The following is a 25,014-nucleotide window of genomic DNA, read 5'->3' on the forward strand; positions in this document are numbered from 1 at the left end:
AATTCTCCGCAATGAGAGAGAGATTTAAATGAAGTTTTTGCCTTTTTCAATAAATATATCGTATTCAAAATGAGTAATAAGATTTTTCAGAAAATTCTGGTGAGATAAAAACATTCATGCTCCTTTGTTTGATATTTCCAGTTCGTTATGAAAGTTGGAAATTATTGAATTTCAAAATTTCCTAATAAAAATTTAGAAAAAGTTCTAATGCATAAAAAAAATTTAAACTCAAAATCGTCGTTTTGTTTTTTCCGGTAATATCTATAATGCTCAAATTTATGCTAATGTTAAGGGGAGCCCTTTAATAAAAAATTAATGGGCATTAAAATTCGTTAGAGACAAAAAACATAAAATTTTATAATTTCAGGTTCTTAACTATACCAAAATTGATTTAAAACTTCTTCCGAAGAATTCAGGCATTTATTTCGTTGATTTTTAATTTTTTGGTTATACATATGCGCATATTCCATTCGAATTAAAACAATTCTTGAACATTGCCAAAAATTCAAGCAAATCTTTAATTTTACAAGTTAAATATTAATTTACAGTTGCATGTACTTTACTCCATGAAGCAAAATTAAACTAGTACACTTTACGATAAGATAGCAGCTAAATTTCTTTGGACATTTTTTAAACTGCACGTGCAAGTAATAAAACTATAAAATTGTTGTTTTGATTTTCTTTATTTATGTCATAAATTAAAAATTTATGAAATTATTTTGTTTAGTAATATTTATTTTAGGCTTCGATGGATCTTACGCCTGGTTTATGGGTTTGCGCTAAGAAATCTGCATATTCTTGGTACGGTGTACGGCCAAGTGGATTATCCTTCCACAAATCTGGTGTTAAATATGCATAGGTTTTGGCAATTGCAGCATATGTTGCTTTGGCAAAGTTACCTAAAGTACCTGTTGAACCACGTGCAGAAGTGTAGCAATCTTCAATTCCAGCCATAGTAAGAAGTTTCTTAGGGACAGGAGCTGATACAATTCCAGTACCACGAGGGGCTGGAATTAAACGTACTGATACTGAACCGCATTTTCCTGTTACTTTGCATGGTACTGTATGGGGTTTACCAATTTTATTACCCCAATATCCTCGACGTACAGGTACTACAGATAACTTAGCTAAGATAATAGCACCGCGGATTGCAGTTGCTACTTCTTTACTGCATTTAACACCTAAGCCAATGTGCCCATTGTTGTCACCAATTGCAACAAATGCCTTGAATCGAGTACGTTGACCAGCTCGAGTTTGTTTCTGTACAGGCATAATTTTTAATACTTCATCTTTTAATGATGCGCCCAAAAAGAAATCAATAATTTCAAACTCTTTAATAGGTAAAGAGTATAAGTAAATTTCCTCCAAATTATGAATTTTTCCTTCACGGACTAGGCGACCTAATTTTGTGACTGGATTCCATTCTTTTGAATCTTCTTTTCCACCACGACCACGTCCTCTACCGCGGCCACGACCTCTTCCTCTACCACCTCGGCCACGTCCACCAAAACCTCCGCGAAAACCACCACGGGCTGGAGCTGCGTCCGCCATTCTGAAATCAAAGTTATAATTAGCTAATGTACTTTACAAATTATTAATACATGAAATTCTAATTAAAGTCAGACGTCCTAGGCCATCTTTAGAGTTTTAAAAAAACTCTTCTGGTGGAAACCGCAAAAGGAAAGCCATGTTTATCATCATATAGAAAAATACGTAAATTTAATATGCTACTCAAACTACATATTTGAAGACACGTGGTCTATGAAAATTCGCCATTTTTTAAGATCAATTGTATCTTTTATCATAAAAAATTTCTTTCGATTATAAACTCAATTTAAACTAACTTGAAAACAAAAAAATGTTTAAATTAATTATAATCTCCTAAATATTTTTACTTCTGCAACACGTGAAAATAATTTACGCCATTTTGTTTTTGGTATGAATAGGTTAATATCAAAGTTACTTTTTTATTTTAAAATTATTAAAATTTTATTATGTTCACAATTTAAGATGAACAAAAATTTAAGCTCTATTAAATTTACGTCTTTTTTTTTTATGAAAAAAAATTTAATTCAAAATTAAATTTAAATTTTTTTTTTATAATAAATTTACTCACTTTATTTGCAGTTGTCTTGGATAAACTCAAAAACTGAATGAACGAGGCAAGTTATTCCATTAAAAAAGAAAACTTTCTTTTCAAATCCGAATACAACGAAGCTAATTGACATTTACTATTGTTGAATTTCATTGTTGAACAGTGCTGCAATTTTATAAATTCATGAATCGTATTTTGAAAAAAAAAATGTAGTGGATTTTCTGAATATTTTCTTCATAAACTTTCAAATGCATTCAAATTTTAGTGCATAGAAATTAAAATTTTTTCATATTTAAAACACATACCGATAGAAAGGTTTATAGTAATAAATAAAACTACAGATCTAAAAACTAAAAATTGTAGGAAAGTATTGGTGAGTGAAATTTTTGTGTAGAATGAAACATGAAATATTGTGAAAAGAGTGAGTGGAATATCGCATTTGTGAAATTTATTAGTTTAGGTACTCAAAATTTCATTTTACTGTAAAAGACAATAAAATATGTTAGTAACTGTCTTAAATCATTTATCAGGGCCATCAATATTTGACCTAAAGTATGTATATTTTTGAAAGGCAAAATTTTTCACTTTAAGTTCGTTTTAACAGAATGAAGACAAGCTTTCGTAGAAACAGAACCATAACGGTGAACGGTAACGGTGCATTATATCCGTTGTTGACGCAGAAACAGAGGACGGCAAAATCAATTGTACCGTATTTCACATTATAATGTTACACATACATAAAAACAGATAATGTTAAAAAAAACCCCAGCGGTATTGTAGGGATTTATTATTAATATTAATCCCTATTTTTATTATTATCCCTAGATTTATTATCAATAATAAATCTGTATTATACCACAATTCCCTATATAATAGGGAATTTCACTGGATTCTGGACAGTCCCAATTAAATGCATATGCGTATTCTGTGTGAATTTTCACATTTCGCCGCGGAAATCGCTCTTGCCCCATTTTCAACAACTAGAAAATTAAAGGAAAATTACAACCATATCACGCGGTTGAACAAAGTAACTACTATGATTTCTTTTCTTATTTTACTTTCTTCCCAAGATACAAAAAATTATGTTAGTAAAGTAAACGAAAAAACCATGGCGCTAGTAGTTAGTTCTTTAAAAGCCATAAATCATAAAATTCTACGTACTAAAATTAATTCTTTTGTACTAAATATAATTCTATTGTACTTGAAATTTCAGTTTTAAAAATTATATTTTGCCAAGTTTCAAGTGTTGCCTTTGCTGTTATAATATTTTTCTGTATACACGTGCATTTTGACAATTGGCAATAATATCAAATACCTAAAACGTCAAAAGTAGCACAAGTTTACAGAAATGAAAAGAAATTTATATGTATAAAGTAACACCGCTGCTGAAGTAGGTTATATTTGCGTTCATTAACTTTTAATAGTTTGGTTATTTCTATTTGAATAGAAGCCATAAAATAAATAGTAGTGTGTTCATTGAAAAATATTTATACCTATAGTGGTAGACATAAATAATAAATTCTTTGACGTTTTATTTGAATACCAGTCAGAACGATATATATCATTGAAGAGTAAGGTTGGTATTTGTATCTAAATTCTAATATGAATCCGAGAAATGGTGACACTATTAGCAACCACATGGATTTAGACCTGAAAGATGGTTTATCTAGAGATGAGTTATTTGCAACAAGTGATGGTTTGACTTATAAGTAATTTTATTTCACATGATTGAAATTTATAAAAAATACGAGACATATTTTTTCAATTTCAGTGATTTTCTTATTTTACCTGGCTACATAGATTTTACAGCAGAAGAAGTAGATTTGACATCACCTTTGACAAAAAACATTTCTTTGAGGGCACCTCTCGTTTCTTCTCCAATGGACACTGTAACAGAATCTGATATGGCAATTGCGATGGCAGTAAGTTGTAATACTATACATAATTCAAAACCTTATTTAAAAATATTTCATCAAGAATCTAACAAGTAGAATAAGTGTGCAAAATTTTTCTAATTATCATTGTATAGGTTAACTTATCATTGAGTAATTAATATTTTTGATGTAATTAAATACACATAACTATTGAATGTTGTGCAAATATATAAATTGATCTTTTCCTACATAACAAGTTTGTGTACCCATAATTCAAATGAAAAATGTATCAAATATATGTAGTTCGCATATAACTAAAGTATTTTAATTTTGTATAGACAAGTCGTCTTATAATTATTGTTAGTTTTTTTTATTATCCAAAGAAAAATGTTTAAATTTGAATAATCATTCAATTATCTTTGGAATTACTCAATTAGATAAACCGCAATTTTTGTTTTTTATTTTTGTTTGTATCTTTTTAGCTTTGTGGTGGGATTGGTATTATTCACAGTAATTGTACCGCAGAATATCAAGCAAATGAGGTTCATAAAGTGAAAAAATATAAACATGGCTTTATTCGTGATCCATTAGTTATGGCACCTGAAAATACTGTAGAAGATGTTTTAGAAGCTAAACGTAAAAATGGTTTTACTGGATATCCAATTACATGTAATGGCAAAATTGGTGGTAGATTGTTAGGTATTGTAACATCACGCGATATTGATTTCCGTGAGGGGCAACTTGATTGTAAATTAGGTGATATAATGACAAAAGTTGAAGATATGGTTACAGCAAGAAAAGGTGTAACATTGCAAGAAGCAAATCATATTTTAGAAAAAAGCAAAAAAGGAAAATTACCCATTGTAAATGAAAACGGAGATTTAGTTGCTTTAATTGCTCGTACTGATTTAAAAAAAGCAAGAAGTTACCCCAATGCATCTAAGGATAGTAATAAGCAATTATTAGTTGGAGCAGCAATGGGGACTAGACCAGAAGATAAGGATAGATTGAAATTGTTAGTTGCAAATGGTGTTGATGTTATCGTTTTGGATTCTTCACAAGGAAACTCAATATATCAAGTTGAAATGATCAAGTATATTAAATCTACGTATCCTGAATTGCAAGTTATTGGTGGAAATGGTAAATATCTTTACGACAAGATAATTTATGATATATTTTAATATTCGATAAGCCCTTGAAATTCATTTTCTTTTTCAATAAATAACTGGATACCTATTTTTTTTCAGTTACTATAATGTTAATAGGTCACGCAATTTTTTTCTTGGTTTTTTTTTTTGCGTATTTCGTGATAGTGCTATTTTATTCTCTTTTTTATGACTTAAATTAATTACACCTGCAATTAAGTTTTGGAAATATTTTTTGACCACACTCTTCATGATAGATTTTTAATAATTGTCGCCAATTATTTATTTTGTAATTCTTGTAAGCAAATTTTGTGTTTAACAAATAACTTCTAAAATTTTATTGTAGATATAAAATTTTTTCTATTAGTGGTCATTCTACTTGTTCTGTTTTATAAGTAATTAGTTTAGATAGCTAATTAGTAATTACTTATGAAAAAAACTACGTTACTTCGTTGAACATTATTAAAATTTATAATATTATTAAAATAGCGTTTTAAAATTTTGTTGTTTTAAATATGAAATTTGATTTAGCCAAGAAGAACATGGTTTTATCTTATTGAGATATAATTGGTTGAATAAAGAAATAAAAAAAATTATTAAAAGCTTGCAGAAACTATTTTCTTGTAATTTACATATACAATTGTCTTGTATTTCGTTGTTAGCACTTGATTGAGAAAAGCAGCTTCAGCAATCTAGATAACCTTGATATTCATACGATGTTAATAGAAACTAATTTTGAATCCTGTGGAATTGCAAATTAGTTTTTAGTAACAAAAGTTTCGGACGCTTTTTTATTATTATTCTAATATTTTAGAATAATAATAAAAAAGTGTTCTAGAATTTTAAATTAAAAATTACAATTTAAAATTTTGTATTTTATTTTTCAATCATGCATGGTGTATCAAAAAATGTGTCATATCTTCTTTTCGAAAGAAATGAGTAGGTATTTTGTTTGTTTTAATTGTTGTTCTTATAAGCTTTGTATGCACAATTATTTGTCATTGAATTATAAAATTATGTGATATGCAAAATTGTAATAATATTCAGAAAACTTGGCTATTCGTATCTCTGAGCTGTTTACCTTTCATGAAAAAACAAGAAGTAGAAGCAAATTATGTAATGTATTTTTCTGCACAAATCGCTTAATATTATGGTTGTTAGTAATTATTCCAAATAATAATCTTTCCAAATATAAAATTACCTTTCTTTATTAAAGTTACAAAAAGTTCCATTTGTTCTTTCGTTTTTTTTATTTACAGTTGTAACAAGAGCACAAGCTAAAAATTTAATTGAAGCTGGTGTTGACGGACTGCGTGTTGGTATGGGAAGTGGTTCAATTTGCATAACACAAGAGGTGATGGCTTGTGGATGTCCGCAAGCAACTGCTGTATATCAAGTGTCCGCGTATGCAAGAAGATTTGGTGTTCCCGTCATTGCTGATGGGGGTATTCAATCTATAGGACATATAATGAAAGCTTTGGCATTAGGAGCTTCAGCAGTAATGATGGGTTCCTTACTAGCTGGCACATCTGAAGCACCAGGAGAATATTTCTTTTCTGAAGGCGTTCGCCTGAAGAAGTATCGTGGTATGGGAAGTTTAGAGGCAATGGAACGTAAAGATGGTAAGGGAGCACTAAGTCGTTATTATCACACTGAAATGGACAAATTAAAAATAGCTCAGGGTGTCAGCGGCAGTATTGCCGATAAAGGTTCTGTTTTACGTTTTCTACCATATTTGGAGTGCGGTTTACAACATAGTTGCCAAGACATAGGAGCTAAATCATTAAAAGATTTAATAGATATGATTGATTCTGGAGAATTAAGATTTATGAAACGTACACAATCAGCACAAATAGAAGGAAATGTTCATGGTCTCTTTAGTTATGAAAAACGCCTCTTCTAACATTCGACAACATTTTTCAATAATTCTTTTTCCACACTTAGTTCAGCAATATCAAATTCAAATAACACACGGTCTACCTCTACTAATAACACTATGTTATGTACCGGTGATCGTTATATTAATGAACCACATTATAGTAAAACTGTGCAGCAAACAGTAAAAAAATTTATATGATAGTGTGGTTTTATAATGAAATTTAAAACAATTGATTGGAAACAATTGAAACTACATAGGAATATTTATTAAGTATAGCTTAAGTTTAGTCACAGTTAAATAATGGACCCTTATTATTGAACTTAGTAAATAGAGTGTTAAACCACCAAAAATTCCAAATAAAAGTTCTAACAGAATGTAAATTTTCCACCGATGCAGATTTCACAAAAAAAAAAAAATAATGCAGGAAATGTAGATTGGTTATAAAATCATAATTTTTCAATTAGCTAAACTTGTTGTGATTTGATAGTTATGAAATTTAGCTAACTTTATTACTTAAGTATTAAGTTCAGTTCAGCTGAGTTTATTTTTTATTTTGTAAAAAGGGCAACCGGTTAATTTTTGAATTTCGTATTTAACTAATTACCCAAATTTCAAGATATTGAGTTAGATAATTGTTTTGTTGCATTAAAATAATTTTAAATATTTAAAATCTGCAAATTTTTTACAATCAAAACTGCATTTTTCACTTAAATGGATTTTTTTTTCTATCATTTTTACATAATTTAACGATGAGTGGCTGAAACAATAAAAAAATTGTTTGTAAAATTTGTTTTAAATTGACATTTAAACCTATTTTCAAAATTATCATTGTTAACGTAATAATAGCGCACTTTTAATATTAGTAGCAATGAAAAATGTTATTTATGTCGTAAAATGGAATATCAAAATATTACTAAAGATTAAAAGTTTCTGTATTTAGATATTTATAATCAGAAGTATTTTTTTGTGAAAATAATTTAAATTTTAAACTGTTTGAGATGCCATGAATTAGGTTCCATTAATATTTTGATCAAAGGCGGTAAATTAAAATTTCATAAAGTCTTTGGATTTTTACAAACTCGCGAATGTTTCTTACCTTCAATTGTGTTACTAAATCAAAAGCATGTAATGAGATTTCTTTTGTAAATGAAAAATTTTCACAAAAACTGTTGAACCTTAAAAAATCTGGTGGCATTTAAATTGCTGAAGTAAATCTAAAATAAAGTTTCTTTTGAAAAAAAAAATATGTTTTACAATACTAATGAATAACACAATAAATAACTTTTAAAAATAATTTTACAAATAAATAGAAATATAAGATTGAGTGCATAAATTAAAATATAAGAAATGTTTTACAATTTTATTATATATATATATATACTATAAGTAGTTGAAACTATTGAATCTATAAGACGATCATAATAATATTAAATAATTTCACACTACATATTACAAAAAATTAAGTTTCATGTGTACTTTCAGAAGTTAAAATTTGAATTTTCCATAAAAATTTTTCAGATGAATAAAATGTGTATAAATAATTATTTACATATGTATACGCTCATGTTGAATTTAGAAAATTCCATTGCCATATAAATCGTATGTGTAAAATTTTGCAAAAAATCATGTGTTTAAATTTTATTATTTTACAAAAATATGCATTTCATTTCAAAAAGTTTGCTGTTAGATATAAGAAGCATATTATCAGTTAATCAGCAATACTATCTAGCATGTATACATACCCATTAATAATATATTACAAAAAAAAAATATTTAAAAAAAATTAAATACTGATTTAAATTGCATAAATCAACTTAGAATGCTTTCATTCTTTAACAGTACATCAATTTATAAATAAGTTAAAAATATAACAAAAGTTATGACGATTAAAGATTTAATTGAAGAGTATTTTTTGATAATATAAAATTTCAAACATAATCGTAATAAAGAATAATAGTACAAGAAATAATTTAGTATGTTAATGTATACATACTACTATTTAATAGAATTATTTATTTTATATGTAATTCTAAATGAAATATATATGTATCTGTATACATGATAAAAAAGTAAAAACTAACTGGCGTCTATGGTCAAAATAATTCATATATTTACTTAAATAGGTTTATCAAAATTTAAGCGCAAGTGATCTTAAATAATTAGTGCTTGAAATTAATTAATGGTGTATGGAAACTTAAGTAATTTATCAGGTCTAGATAAATAAATTGTAAAATAAATATTTTGATTTTGTAAATAATTAGGGATTGATTTTTTTAAATGAACATGTCTTTTATTTATTTGTTTTTTTTTTTTTTTTAATTATCTTATAAAAGTGAAAATATATTGGGTTTAAACAATGTTTTTTTTATTCACATAATTTATGCACTATACATTTTTTAAAGAAAAGAAAAGAATATGGCAAATAATATTTGAAATAATTTCTGAAATGAGTGTATACATAATTATATGTTTGTTCTTATGTTTAATAAATGTTGTGTATAAATATGGATATGGTGTGTCTTACTTAATGTTACATTCATCGAGAAATTACTTTCATAAAGAAGTTTTTTCAAAATACAAAAATATAAAATTGTTAATTCAAAATAAGTAGTTTTTAAATGTATAACAATTATTATTAAATTGAATAAATAAAATTTATTTCATAATATTTAAGTTTATATTTTATCAATTGTAATTATAATAAATGTTCTTAAAGAATAAAGAGAAATAAAAATATATAAAAATTAAAAAAAGATTGTAATATTTATTTAATACATATACTTACTTTAAAGTTTTATTTTTTTTATTACAGAAAATTATTTAAGTTTTAATAATTCTATGAGACATTAATTTTTTAGAAATTTTAAAGCAAGTATGAAATATCAGGTATGGACATTTAAAAATTGCATGAAAAACTGGGAAAAGAAAGGACTGAGAATTGTGGAAATTCAGTATGTGTCTGGAGTTTTTTGGAGTGTTTGGAGTATACATTTAATGTATACAGTTCAATTCAAAAATTAAAAATGCAATACTACTTTTTTGGAATAATATTTAAAAATAAACGAAATTCAGTGCATTTATAATTATTAATCTTACTTAAATACTTTTATTTTTAAAAACAAAATACTTTATTCATTACCATTACAAAATTTTACTTATTTCTATATTTTAATATTTCTATTATAACATTTAGTTTATATAATGATGTTTAACAAATTTATTTCCTTTTTATAAGAAAATTTGAATTATTGTGTGACTGCAAAATTTTAATATTAATTATCTTAAATAAAAACTTTTAATATTATTTATATAATTTATATAATATAAAATTATTTGTTTCAGAAGGCAAACAGTTTGACAAATTTACGTAAATAATTAAGCGAAGCGAAAAACTGAATTAAAAGTAATTTTTTGTAAAAAACTGAATTAAGAGAAAAATTTATTTTTACAGTATTTTTAAATATATGTTTTTAAATTTAAAATAAGAAAATATCATAATTTTCAAATTATATTTGTGCATTATTATAAAATTTACGAAGTATTGATTTTAAAATAACAAACCTTAAACCATTTTAATAGTACCAAATATAGAAAAAAATTAAAAAATTTAGAAAATTCTTTTATAATGCAAATTGTACATATCTTTTTAATGAAATTTGTATATTACAATTAGATTGAAATTTAAAATTATCAATTATTTCTATTAAATTTTATTTATTGTTTATTTTGTTAACTAATATTAACAAATATTTTGTTAAATTTATTTCTAATATTTAAAATTTTTTTTCATAATGCAATATGAAAATCGGTCATGTACTTTTCATTTTGATGCCTTTATTCTAACAAATGGTATAAATTTTTAATAAAATTTAAAATACTTAGTAGATTTTCATAATTTTAATAATGTTTAAAATATTTAAAGTATCGATTTTAATCATATTTTAAAAAATTTAATTTTTAATAGCAATTTTTGTTACCTACTTACTTTCATTATTATATGAAGTACGATGTTTGTATGTAAAAAAAAACTTTATTGTTATTAAAAAATTAAAAAAAAAATTATTAAATAAATTCTAATTCTATTTATTAAATGTTAACATAAAACGGACAAACTTCAAATTTTCAAATTCTTATATATGTAGATGATTTAAACAGATTTATTATTAAATAATTAAATAAAATTAATTTTAAAATGAAACGAGAAAAAAAATAGAGTTGACCTTGTCAACTCTGTGATACCCGTACGAATTTGTTATCGTATGTGCGAATAACTAATGTGCCATAACTAACTATGGGGCAGACTATGACTTTAAGTTGCCGTATTACCATATTAATTTATGCAAAATTTCAGTACTATGTGTTATTCAAAATACTGGTTGTGCCAAACTACTATTGATGTTGTATGGCAGCTACCAGAAAGAGCCAAGAAATTTTAGCGAATTTTATCAAGCACATCGGCCCTACTAATATATTCACTTGTGTGAAATCTCAATATCACAGCTTTTATAGTTTCTGAGATATAGTCAAATAACTTTTGAAGTTGTATGGCAGGTACCAGAAGGAGCCAAGTAATTTCAACACCTTTTATGAGACACATTGGTCCTACTAATATTTTCGTTTGTGTGAAATTTCAATACCATAGCTTTAATAGTTTCTCAAATATAGTCAAATAACTTTTGAAGTTGTATGGCAGGTACCAGAAGGAGCCAAGTAATTTCAACGACTTTTACGAGACACATCGGCCCTACTAATATATTCACTTGTGTGAAATCTCAATATCACAGCTTTTATAGTTTCTGAGATATAGCCAAATAACTTTTGAAGTTGTATGGCAGGTACCAGAAGGAGCCAAGTAATTTCAACGACTTTTATGTGACATATTGGCCCTACTAATATATTCGTTTGTGTGAAATTTCAATACCATAACTTTAATAGTTTCTGAAATATAGCCAAATAATTTTGCAAGTTGTATGGCAGGTACCAGAAGGAGCCAAGTAAATTCAACGACTTTTATGTGAGACATTGGCCCTACTAATATATTCGTTTGTGTGAAATTTCAATACCATAACTTTTATAGTTTCTGAGATATAGCCAAATAAATTTTGAAGTTGTATGGCAGCTACCCGAACCGGTACCCCGATCATGTCCAATTTAAATAGGGTTCTGGCACTTACTACAATAAATCATTTGTGAAAATTTGGTGAACTTAGCTCAATTAGTTTTTGAGTTATCGTTCGGACGGACGGACGGACGGACGGACGGACGGACAGACAAAGCTAAATCAACTCAGAATTTGACGCTGATCAAAAACATACACTTGAGTCTATATCTAACACCGTTATTTCTTAGCGTTACAAACGGTAAGGCAAATTTAGTATACCCTTCGAACATACGTTCGTACGGGTATAAAAAAATGTTCTCATAATTACTAGATAAAATTTCTTTTCTATTTTATTAACCAAATTTGTTAAATTTCCTTTTAAAATCGAATAAATATGAATTAATAATGTTTAAAATAGCGATTTTTTTTGTTATTGTTATTAAAGAAAATTTTATCTTAAAACTAAATTAATATAATTTTAGTACATAAATAAATAAAGAAAATGCAAAATTTTATATTCAATTTTTATTATATATGTTTTATGTTTTTATTCTTAAACTTTTTTTTAAACTAAATTTACTTCGATCAAAAACATCTTCATCCATAAAGAAATTCTTCAAAAAGCTAAGATAGAATCCACTTTTAATATCTGTGTTTTAAAAAATTTCAATATAATCATTTTTTTTGTATTTAATAAAAAAAAAATTATGAATATATATTAATAATTAAAGAATGCTGTAAAAAATAGAAATGAAGTACTATGAAATCCAAAAATTTAATTTTAAATTTTGTGTTTTTTTAGTGCACCTTTACCAATACGTGTATTTGATTCAAATATTGCTCTATTTTTAAGAATTGCTAAAAAAAAAAATCAATAATAAATCTTCTTTTTAAGCTGCCATAAAATTAGTTCTATATTTTAAGTCTTAGTTATATGTTCTGTTGAAAAATGCTTTGAAAAATCATATAAGATGATTGGATGCTATGTACATTGATGATTATGGATACCTAATTTTAAAAAATGAGATTTTATAATATTAATTTTAAATTAAAATCATGTATAATTGCATATGTACAATTTACTTATAAAATATATTATAATATGTTGATGTGTACGTGTATTGATTGTAAAATGTTGTAAAGAAATATTGTAACACGTTGCCTTAAATCAAAACTAATTTAAATATTAACTTTAAATAAAATGCATTTGTTATTTAAAAAAAAAAAGAAAAATTTAAGTATTTTTCTTAAATATATAAAATTTAAGTTTTATTCGGATAAAATAAATTTGTTAATAATTAATAATTGGTAAAATTTTAATTGTACTTTTATCGAAATCTTCAAAATGTTGATTAGACTGAGGCTTAGAGATTTAAGGCGACGAAATTAGATTTTTTTTTACCAATTACCATTGAACGTGGTATGTGGTTTTTTGTACAAAATATTATTATGAATGATTACCTTTCTTTTGCATAACATTTCATAAAATATGAATTCTTTGCCAAATATGCGAGTTAAATAATTTTCAATAAAATTATTCCATATTTATGCACAAGAAAATTTAGTCTTTGTTCACATTGTTCACATTTATTTTTTATACATACATTTTACAAATACTTACATTAAAATTCTTTTACTTTAAAAATTATTTATGAACATTAGGTGCATCTGGTCTACATATTTAATGAGAATTTAATTCAATAATAAAATTTTAAAATTAAAATTAATGAATTTGATTTTTTAACATTCAAAAACTTTCAATTATTCTAGATTTAAGAATATTATAGATATATATTGTATATTTTACTTTTTATTCAAAAATTTATCCGTATAATCCCAAATACCACATACATATAGCTCCTTTATTTCATTTCATAAATGGCTTAAAATTAACCCTCATATGTTTCACATGATTTCAGTTTTGCATTGATCATAATGAATAAAATAATTACAGTTTACTTAAATATTAAATTATAAAATGTTTATATAATTATTTGAATTTGTACAATTGAAAAAGCAAAACGAAAAAAAAAAATAATGAATTGTTTCAAGTTACACATTAAAAATACATATATGTTATGTATGTTTGCACATATATATATATATTTTGTTTGAATTTTATATTTGTATTTAGAAATAATAATGAATTTTTGATGATTGAACAATTTGACTGTCTGATCAAATGTTTACCTGTTTAATGCCATATGTACTTTATTTATTCAATATTCTTTATAATATACACATACATTTTATATATTGCAAATTAATTGCAATTGATACCAATGGTATGACTTAATATTTTAAAGAACTCAATGTAGATGATTGGTTTTCTTTTTTTGTTAATGCAAATAATATTAAGATATTTTTACTTTTACATTGCACGTGAATATTATTTAGTTATTTGTAAGATTAATATGAATAATAATTATATTTGAATTATAATATAAAATAATTAATTTAAATAAAAATTTTCTTAACCCTGTGATTTTTTTTTAAATAAATTGTATGTAAGATTTGTTTGTAAGAATACAGTCGTCAATTTTTTTTGTAACAGCAACACAATTATTTTAATTTAATTCCCAATAAGTGATAAAGAAAACTTATAATTTCTTAAATTAAAGCACCTATTAAGAAAAGGAAGCGCTCAACAAAATTTTGTTCTGAGACTTTTCTGCAAATTTTCATTTCGAGGCTTCAAGTTTCAAATAAGGAGCGTTTACGAGGAGGGTTTTAAACACTATAATAATTAATGTAGTCGAAAAGCTTAGGAAAATAAATTTTTGTTTAAAAATTCGCATATACTCGCCTTTGAATGTTTTGTTTCGAAAACCATTTCATAATATAAATTACATTTACGAGAGACGGGATGGACATATTTATGTTAATTTTAAAAATTTTAGCGAGCTTTTTGCGGTATTTTAAGAAAATTAATTTTCTAAATGTTTTTATAATTATAATGACAATAACAAACATATCCTTTATGGAATATTCTTGAAGATCAATTACTATTAATTAATTAAAGTACTTGTTTTCAATAAACCGACTAAGAAGTTAAAAGAATTTAATCTTTAATTTTACAACCTACGAGTATTCATAAGAAAACAATACTTTTTTGAATAAAATTCTACTACTTAAATAAAATTTATTTTTTGCATTCAAATATAAGCATATTAAATATAAGTGTAATGTGTTTTTCATCTTCTTGATTAATTTTATTTCTTTTTTTCAAAATCTTACCCCTTTGAAATTGTCCAATACCTATACATATTATGTATACATAAATAGCATAATATATTCAATACAGTGTGGTCATACACAGTATACCATAACATAATTTTACATATGCTCACTCAAGGATACGGGTTATAATACTAAACTAGTACATACATATGTAAATATGATTTGAAAAGTTTGAAGATAAAAAAAAAAAAACGTGATATGAATTTTGGGTTGCTCTTTCAATGCCTTTCCAAAATAAATATGAATACGAGAACCGTGAAATATTAAAGCAATCCTTTTAAGAAATAATATTCTAGAATCTAGCTAGGTATATGTTGTATGAAAGGCAAGAAAAAGAAAATAATTTTATAAGTAAAAAAAAAACTGAATAAAAGGATTTTTTTATCCTTTCTATTTTATTTTATTTTTTCTTCATTCTTATATTGTTCAACAGCCACTTGATATTTTACGCTTTTTGTTATGAAATTGATAAACATAATTGGGGCAAAAAAAAAAAAACAACAAGGAAACAAGGAAACTGTTATTTTATTTTTCCCTTTTCTATTTTTTATTTTGTTTTTGTCATTTATTATGCTTGTAACCGAATAAAATATCCTTGAAACCGAAAAATGTAATCAATTGGAATAATATAAAAGTGTTTGAAGAAAAAAAAATTATTGAATGTCATTGATTCATCAACTTAACTCTCAATATAATTTAGTCAATCCTTTTTCTTTAAAAAGTGAAAGAAAGTAGTGCGGTTCATTTTCCACCCCTTAAAATACTTGAAATACATTGAAAATTGTAAATTTCTCGCACTTACTTTTAATATTATAGATTTTTTTTTCTTGTTTTGTTTAAGGAAAGAATAAAATCTTTAAAAAATTGTTAGAATATAAAAAAAATTTTCAACAAAAAAAAAAAAAGAGTTAATTTTATTAGATTTTTCCTTTTCTTTGTGCTTTATTTTTTTATCAAAAGGACTTTTAAGATTTACATTGATAGTGCATATACATATATATGTATGTTACAATAAAAAAAAAATTTATTACCTTATAAAAGGTTTATTTTGATTATTAAAGTGGTTAATGTACGATAAAAATTGAGGATTTTGTATTTTTTTTTTATGTTTTTTTTTTATAATAAAAAATTTGAAGCAGGATTCAAGGGAGGAAAGAGATAAAGAATTCACTTGTGATTAACTTCGGATTCAACAAACTTGTAAATAAATAAACATATATATGTATGTGTGTGTGAATATGTTCACATATGATTTAAATAATAATATAATTTTTTTTTTTATTTTACTGAATTTTAACTTTGGATATTAAGTATGGTAATTGAAATGAATTGATTATAAATTTTTTACTGATACTTTGAGAATTAAAAGACATTCCTTTAGAAATTTAAAAAGTTTCAGAAATTATAAACAGGTTTTTAGAGAGCAATAATTCCTTTGGAATATATACGAGTACATAGCTTTTATAAAATTCTGTACAGATTTCATGTGATATGGTTGAGTAAATAATGTTTTTTTTTCCGACTGTTATAACCAATTCCGACTGTTAATAATTTTCAATGGACATTACCTATAATAATTGTTAAATTTTCAATATTAATTTTGATATTTATATTTTTAGTATTCTCAAGAAATATCACTAATTTCGATAAATTTACTTAGTCTAAATTTTTAAGCTATACTATAAGCGTAAATTTTGTGTCAACCAAAAAAGTATTCCTGAAATAATAGCGTACATTTAAAAGTGATTTAAAGCCTATCTTTAACAAAAACATACTTAACAGGTTAAAAAATATATTAAAAATTATTATTTTATTATAATATGACAAAAATTGCTCTGATATAAAATTTTGGAACAAAAAAAAAAAGGCTGCGTCAACAAAATTTTTGCAAAAAAGCTGGGTAGATTATTGCAAAAAAAAAAACTAATTATTAAAAATTAAGTACTTACATTAACTATAGATTTTAACAGAAAAATAGGCATTAAATGTGGCGGTATTCGGATTGCGAATAAACTACATATAAGACTGCGGTACCTGTTGCTTGTAATCACGAATTTATTTTATAAAAAAGTTTAAGTAGGGTTTAAGTATATAAGTTAATAAAATGATTATTTATTAAATTATAAATTTTTTTTTTATTTTTATTAAATGCAATTATAAATTTTAAAGAACGTAAATGAAGAGAGACAAAAAATGAAATTAATAACACTTTTAAATGTTTGTGATGGGAAAGTATTATTGTGTTTATATTTTATTGCTTTATAACAATATCACTTTCTTAGATTAACAAGTAAAATATTGAATATAATATTATGCAAAATTCACCTCCGGTAATTATGACATGAGAACGTAATTTATTGATAGAACAACAATGAGAATTCTCTTGTTATCTAACGGTACAACAGTAACAACACCTTATTCACCACTTTAAGCATACATACTTTCTCTCAATATATTTTAGTGTATATATTCTACAATGATTATATTTATTATAAGTTAGTCTTAAAGAAGTTACCAAAGAATAAAGAATAAAATAAACGTATTGTTTTTTATTAAATTTCATTGCTGTTAGACAGGAGTACCATTATAATTGGTGGTGACCCCAACGTAACAAGTCGGGAATTGGTAAACTAAAGGCATACTAGTCCTATTTTATATACTACAAATAGATTTATTAATTTACCGGGTGTGAAAACATTAATTTAATGATTTTTTAAATTACTTTTTTTAAATATTCTTATATATTTTTTTTAAGAGCATTAATTTATAGAATGGAAAGATATCGCTTTGATGGATTGGAGAAGCTATAGGGAGCGCTTGTTGGTATTGAATGGTTTTGGTGGGGTGTATTGGAAGAGGAATGCCGATGGGCCTTCAATTGGTCTAGTCCTGGATGGCAGTGTTGACGGTACCACCTCTTTCTTCTAACTAACTAACTAACCAACTAACAAAAAGAAAAAAAAATACTAATTCTACTATTAAGCCTTTAAAGAGTGTGTATACCAAAGTGATATTTCTTTTTTAAAATATTTCCTTACATTATCTTAAATAATATCACAATTTCAAAAAAAAAAAATTTTATAATATGATATACCTACATATATAAAAATTTAATTTTTATTACATAATTTAAGAAAATATTTATAATATGCAATTTTTTTTCGAATATAAATAATTTATGATCGTTAAGGGAAATGACATACGTTCACGTACATTTCACATAAGCAAAAAAAATATTTTATTATAAAGTCATTCATATTTTATTAGATATCTATACCAAATATGACCATAGCATTATTATCACCGCACATATACTGCGTATACATACAACATTATACACATAAATTATTTATATAAAATTGTATAAGTAGTTGATTATAGGAAAAAAAAAAGAGAAAAAAATTTACAAAAATGTTCAATGACCATAAAGTGTTTTTAGCTGCCCTTTTTGCCAAATATGAGTGAAAAAAAAGAGTGAATAAAGAAATAAAAATTGTAAAATTACTTGCAATTTATTAGAAATTTTTATATTATTGTATTGTGTAATACAAACATACAATGTTTATACAGGTATCCCTTGATTTACGCCTCCTCAATATACGACACTTCGATTTACGCTCTTTTAATTTTTAATACCACTAATTTATATGACGTGGTTGTTTCTCTCGTTTAAAACCTTTTTTTTTTCCGAAGTAAATTTCTTACCAAAAAAAATTTTGCTTTTCATTTTGATAATTAAATTTTTTGTCTGACCCTGAAAATCGATTTTTTCAATTCCATCCATTTTTTTTTTATGTACCTAGGTAACTGTCATTGTTTTTATGACATTTTTTTACAAGTGACAGCTGTTTTTAAAATTCAAAATTCAAATATTCGACAAAAAATTTAAATAAATTTTTAAGTTTATAGGACATACATAATTGTTGTTTATTATTTCATAAATAAAAAAGAATGTGTACGTAAGTGTTTATTACAAATTTTTGTATGTACCTCGTTATGTTTATGTACCTCGTATAACATCATTTCGATTTACGTCGTAAATTTTCAGTTCCAAAAACGTTGTTAAGCAAGGGATACCTGTATTTTATATTACAGCATTCTATTTATGTTGTATTTTGAAATCCTTTAGGGAAAACCGAAAAAAAAATAAAGTAAAATCCTTATTGTTATTATTTCTTCAAAAATTTTCTTAAATGCAGATAAAAAGAACACGTAGGAAATGGGATTTGTGTTCAATTTTTTTTTTTTTGGACAAAATATGGTCAGTTTAAAATTTCTTTTTTTTTTCCAAAAAAATGTAGCTGTATAAATTTTATTGTATTTTGGTAATTTAAAATATATTTTTTTTAAAGGAGAGCAAGTACCTTATTCTACTATAAAGAATTGTTTAAAATTTATAACAAAATTATGCATTATATGATTATTTCTTTTTTAACTTATATATTTAGCAATTTATTTTTATGTTCATAAAATATTATAAGCATATATGTAGTTTAATATTTTATAAAATTTTACAATCAATCATCTTGAATGGTACTTGTACAATATTGATAATACTATCTACACTCCTACATATATAAAAGATAGCGAGATAATGAAATCAGAAAGTTTTGTGGACAGGGTTACATTATTGTAATTTTTAAAAATTTTCTGCTCTTATTTAATTTGAATTTTATTTTAAATATTGTAGGATTAATTTCGTTACTTGAGGATAAGGTGACTTGTGAATTAAATGAAAATTACATGAATTAGTCAAACTCAAAAAAGGCTTACATATGCTGTATAATATATATATGTATGTAAATTAATGGTAAGTACTTGAATGAATTTGTAAATAAACATCTTCCATATTTAGTTTGATTTTGAAATTCGAGTTCATTTTCAGTACTAATTTATAAAAGTTTATTTTATAAGATAAGATTTTAGAAAATTTTACTTTAAAGTGATGCCATCGTCATTCCGATAGTTCCAATGACCACGAAATTGTTTCAAAACAAATCAACTAAAATTCAATTGTACTAAATGTTGTTCTTGGAACCGTCAACTTTTAATACATTGTCAATTATTTTACGTACACTGTTTTCAAAAAAAAAAAAAATGTCCAGAATTATAATAGTGAGAGGAATGAGTGAAAAGTTTAAACTTTAATTCATACAAAGATACATAAAATACAGAATCAAGCATGTTTATTTTAAGCCCTTTACTAGGCCTTTCAGAAACTGTTTGTTTGAAGTTCCCATCTTTTTTAGAACGGAAGTTTAAAACCCTTGAGATTTGGCACCCAGTCCGGAACAAATGTTTTACCTATTTTCGATACTCTAACCAATGATATATGTTGTTGTATACCTTTCAGAATCACCCTGTATATATGTCGAGTAAGTTTAGTTATTTATTTTATTACACCTTAGAATTTTACCTACAATTTAATGTATATTTTGTAAGGTGTCTCACTTTGTTCCAAAGTTATGATTTTGAATAGCTTGAAATTTTATATAATTAAATCTAAAATTTGATTTAATCGAAATATGTAAATTCAATTGGCCTAAGTAGATTTTCTTCAAAAACTATTATAATTAAAGTTATGAATTATTATTATAGTATATGGTTTGCTACATTAAGTAAAGTTCGAACTTTTCTATGTTCTTTCTGTTTTTTTTATGTTTTATGAGTATAAGTATTTTTTATAAAAAAAAATTTTACCAAATATGTACACATACTATACAATAAAAAGCGATTAATCTAAAATTTAGTACATTAATCTAAATAGTAAAATTGGTTATTCACTCACCACAGCACACTTTGCTTCTAAGAAAGCTATTTTCAATTCAAATTATTCTATTTATCAATATTTTTGATTTATCAAATAAATCTATCATAAATATAAATCTATAGCTATAAATTGCTTTAAACTGGAATGGAAATTAAGCTATATTGGTAGCTTTAAAAGGGCCAAAGTTAACAAATGTAATTTTTGTTAACTTTTCAGAATTTCAATTTTTTGTCACCAATCTTTCTTATCAATCATAATGTTTCTTTATATTTTTTTTTATTGTTATCATAAAATACCATAATAAAATATTCCAAGTAAATATTTACAAAAAGTTTTAAATTTTAAAATACTTACATACATACGTACATATGCTATAGTATTCCGCACTTACATAAAATTTGGTCTACCGAAAAAAAAAATTGTATACAATATCGAAAATAACCAAACTCAAATAAATGAATAATAAAAAAAAAAATGTTCAAAAATTATAAATATAATGTGAACCAATTTAATAATAAAAAGAAAAAATGTGTCGACAAGCCATTTTTAAAAGTAATATAAATTAAAAGAGGCGAAAAAAAAATATATAGAAACATGATTTATTCATGCTTACGTAATCGTCCATAAATTACAAAAATATAAAATCGATTTTTATGACCGATTCTATTATTTCAGTAACATTATAGATGAGTTCTTCTCGACAAGCTCTTTAATTTCGGTATGTGCATACGTAACAGAATCTAGGTGTTATACTTGTATAAAGTAAAATGGAAATTGATATATTTAATAATTACTGGCATATTTAATTATTTTCCCTGGTTTTAGACTACTGATCTTGTAACTGATAGTAACATTGGTTTCTCCTATAGATATCCTAGCCTGAAATATTGAAAATATGTCCTCAAAATTTTATGTCGTTCAAATTCATATCAAAAGAGGTTCGAACTTTAATTAAGAAATCACATTATGGTGGTAAAGGAGAAAATTTTATGCAATAATGAATATATTGAAGCTTTTATGTTATGACATTCAAATGTGCCTATGTAAATGTGTCAAAGTTTTTGCATACTGTTTAAAGCTGCGACTTAGAAATTTTAGATCTAATGTAGAACTTTCAGCGCAGCGTGAGAAAATTTATTTGCTCCCTCAATATATTATGTATTCTAAATATTGGAACGAAACTTGTAATATCTGATAATAATACAGGTGTGTATAATATTATTATTAAAATTGTTGAGCAAAGAAAAATTTATAAAATATATATTTGTACTCGCGTTTAATGCTAATGTCAATTGGTAAACAAAAAGATAAAAATACCTACATAATAATATGTACATACATATGGTATGTACAAATATAGTTCTTTAATTTTAAATAAATATTTATTTTGGAGGGGTAACTATGTATTCATATCAACAAGATTGGAATTTTCTTTTTACTATATGTATACAAAATTACACATGTACTAATGTCTATAATAAAAAAAAAAAAATCGTTTTTTATTACCTTCCAATTTAGATGGGAACAGCAGGACAAAATAACACGTGTAGATAAGTAATTTATATATTTACTTACATATATATATTTCAGATATTTATTCATATAATATACGTACATATATACTTAAATTAATAAACATTTTTTAATTTTTTTTTAAAGATACGAAATAAAAAATCTCTAAACTTTGACTCATTTAGACATTAGATGAAAAACAATTATACCAGTATGTTATTTATATGTGTATAAAAATTAAGAACATCAAAAAGAATTGAGAAATTTTGTAAACTTTTATTTAGAATATTTAAAATTCCAGGCGGAAATTTTTAAAATCGACTATAAGTGATTAATTTTTAAAGATTTAAATTAATTTACAAGTTGAAAAACTCAAAAAAACAATGCGAATTTAGTTTAGAGAAGTTTTCAATTTCTTTATTTATGTAAAAAATTCGAAAAGTGCAAAATTTTCTATAATAAATTAAAAGAATATTGGAGGGAACTTAGAGAATTCAGAATAAAATTAATTCTCAGTTCATGAATTATTTTATTTTTTAAACGAATTTTGAAATTAAAATATTAAAAAATACTTTTTTAAAATTGTCCTGAATTAATTAAATAAATATATACCTTTAAACAACTAATATTATATAAGAAAATTAAAGCAAACACGTTTTTTTTTTTATAAAAAATAAGTTTTTATATATATATTGTTTTAATTTTTTCTTATTTATACATACTATATATATATATATATTTACATCAATAATTAAAAAAAATTTAATTAATTCACAATTTACATAATAAATTTAATTTAAATTTTAACTTTTCATTAATAAAAAGGAAAATTAGGATTTTTACCTAATTATTTTTTAATTTGATATTTCGATACTCATTCATTAATTTTTAATGTATTTTACAAAATATATAAAAAATTATTTAAATTAATAATTGTTTACAAAAGTAGACTTGTGTAAATTAATTTAAGGTAATTATCATCTTAAAAGATTTATTAAGAGTATAATAATAATCAATTTTTTAAATTTGAGCTTTTACTGGGGGTCATTTAAAGTTAGGGTGTTATCGTGCATCTCATTATTTTATTTGCCAAGTGAAAAGAAAGTAAGTGATACTATCATATATTTGAATAATATAATTCTCGAGTGAAAAGAATTTTTTTCGTATTGTGTATCTCGCTTTTTCAAAAATTTATACAAAATTTAATTATTATTTATTCACTTTGTTTTTGAAGGTGGTAAATTCGGAAATTTTACTAAGTAATTCGATTTTCGTAAAATGATTTTCGTATTTGTAGAAATGGAATGACTGTACCATACAAATTTTATTGGTATCCGAATATCGTTTCATGAAAATCGAATTACATGTAGTATGGGCCCCCAATTGATATTTTGAGAAAGAGTGCGAAAATCCAAATCTTGCTGGAAAAATGTAATGTAAAAATTTTGGTTTGAAAGTGAATTCAAAGCGAGACGAAAAAGCAAGATACACAATCAGTGTTCAATATTTTCAATAATTTTAAAATCTATTTAAAAGAGTATTAATAGGGTTGTGTAGATCATTATGTCTATTTATTATTGTAATATAATTTTTCAAAATATTATGGGAAATTTCAGATATTTCAGATTTAAAACTGAAAAAAAAAACTTCAACTGAATCGAAAATAAAGGGCCAATAATTGTATTACACCAGCTACCTGTTTTACACTAAACTTTTGTATTTTAAGTTTCTTTTAAAATAAAAAATTAAATTTTTAGAAAACTGAAGCCAAAAATCACATATAGTTCATAAATTACATATTCAAATTTGTTCCCTACGAATTAATATTTAAATTTTTGTATTCCAATTTGTAAATTATTTTATAATTTATTTGACAACAATTAAAAAATTGCATTTTACCATACAGATTATTACAAATTTTTAATAATTCTTAATTATTTTTCAATTAACATTTATAAATTTCCATATAATAAATATAATTTTATGTATTTTTATTGTAATTTCATTGGTATTCAAATATAAATCTGAAAACCTATTGAAATTTATTTTAATTTAATAATTTGTATGTTCATAAAATTTAAATTCATTGATCATACAATTTGTGTTTGTAATTTCAAATTATGTAATATGAATTATATGAGTAATATGATTTGAATAAAAGACCAAAATTATATAAATATTAGCCTCATAGAATTCAAACAAAAAAAATTAAAATTGTTTCCCAAAAAAAAAAAAAACTTAGAATGTAATATTTGTAACTCAAGTCTTTTATGGACATTCTAATTTCAGAAATTTTTTAATTTTTTCTGGTTATACATACACTAATATTTTTGTACTTAAAAAAATTCAATTAGAAATACAATATTTATTGCAGCAATTTAATTAAAAGCTAGTAAAA

At 24.2% G+C, this 25,014-nt stretch overlaps 2 protein-coding genes across 2 annotated transcripts; one reads left to right on the top strand and one right to left on the bottom strand.

The window, feature by feature from the left end:
- Positions 1 to 664: 664 nt before the first annotated feature.
- LOC129613156 (40S ribosomal protein S2) lies at positions 665 to 2,196 on the bottom strand. The gene is made up of 2 exons (XM_055527111.1): positions 2,117 to 2,196; positions 665 to 1,552 (listed from the first exon to the last, which is right to left on the bottom strand). Exon 2 carries the CDS (start codon positions 1,549 to 1,551, stop codon positions 739 to 741), a length of 813 nt encoding a protein of 270 aa, XP_055383086.1. The 5' UTR covers position 1,552; positions 2,117 to 2,196; the 3' UTR covers positions 665 to 738.
- Positions 2,197 to 3,449: 1,253 nt separating this feature from the next.
- Positions 3,450 to 8,157, top strand: LOC129613155 (inosine-5'-monophosphate dehydrogenase). Its single transcript, XM_055527110.1, has 4 exons — positions 3,450 to 3,804; positions 3,867 to 4,017; positions 4,452 to 5,109; positions 6,374 to 8,157. The coding sequence occupies exons 1-4, from the start codon at positions 3,698 to 3,700 to the stop codon at positions 7,015 to 7,017; spliced, it is 1,560 nt and encodes a 519-aa protein (XP_055383085.1). The 5' UTR covers positions 3,450 to 3,697; the 3' UTR covers positions 7,018 to 8,157.
- Positions 8,158 to 25,014: the final 16,857 nt, after the last annotated feature.

The sequence above is a fragment of the Condylostylus longicornis genome, unplaced genomic scaffold, assembly GCF_029603195.1.
Source record: "Condylostylus longicornis isolate FDR11 unplaced genomic scaffold, ASM2960319v2 ptg000081l, whole genome shotgun sequence".
Lineage (NCBI taxonomy): Eukaryota > Metazoa > Arthropoda > Insecta > Diptera > Dolichopodidae > Condylostylus > Condylostylus longicornis.

Coding starts and splice junctions, on each gene's coding strand:
- LOC129613155 (XM_055527110.1), top strand. CDS start 3,698: ATGAATCCGAGAAATGGTGACACTATTAGCAACCACATGGATTTAGAC. Junction 3,805..3,866: donor AGTGATGGTTTGACTTATAA/GTAATTTTATTT, acceptor TTTCAATTTCAG/TGATTTTCTTATTTTACCTG. Junction 5,110..6,373: donor GCAAGTTATTGGTGGAAATG/GTAAATATCTTT, acceptor TTTTATTTACAG/TTGTAACAAGAGCACAAGCT.
- LOC129613156 (XM_055527111.1), bottom strand. CDS start 1,551: ATGGCGGACGCAGCTCCAGCCCGTGGTGGTTTTCGCGGAGGTTTTGGT.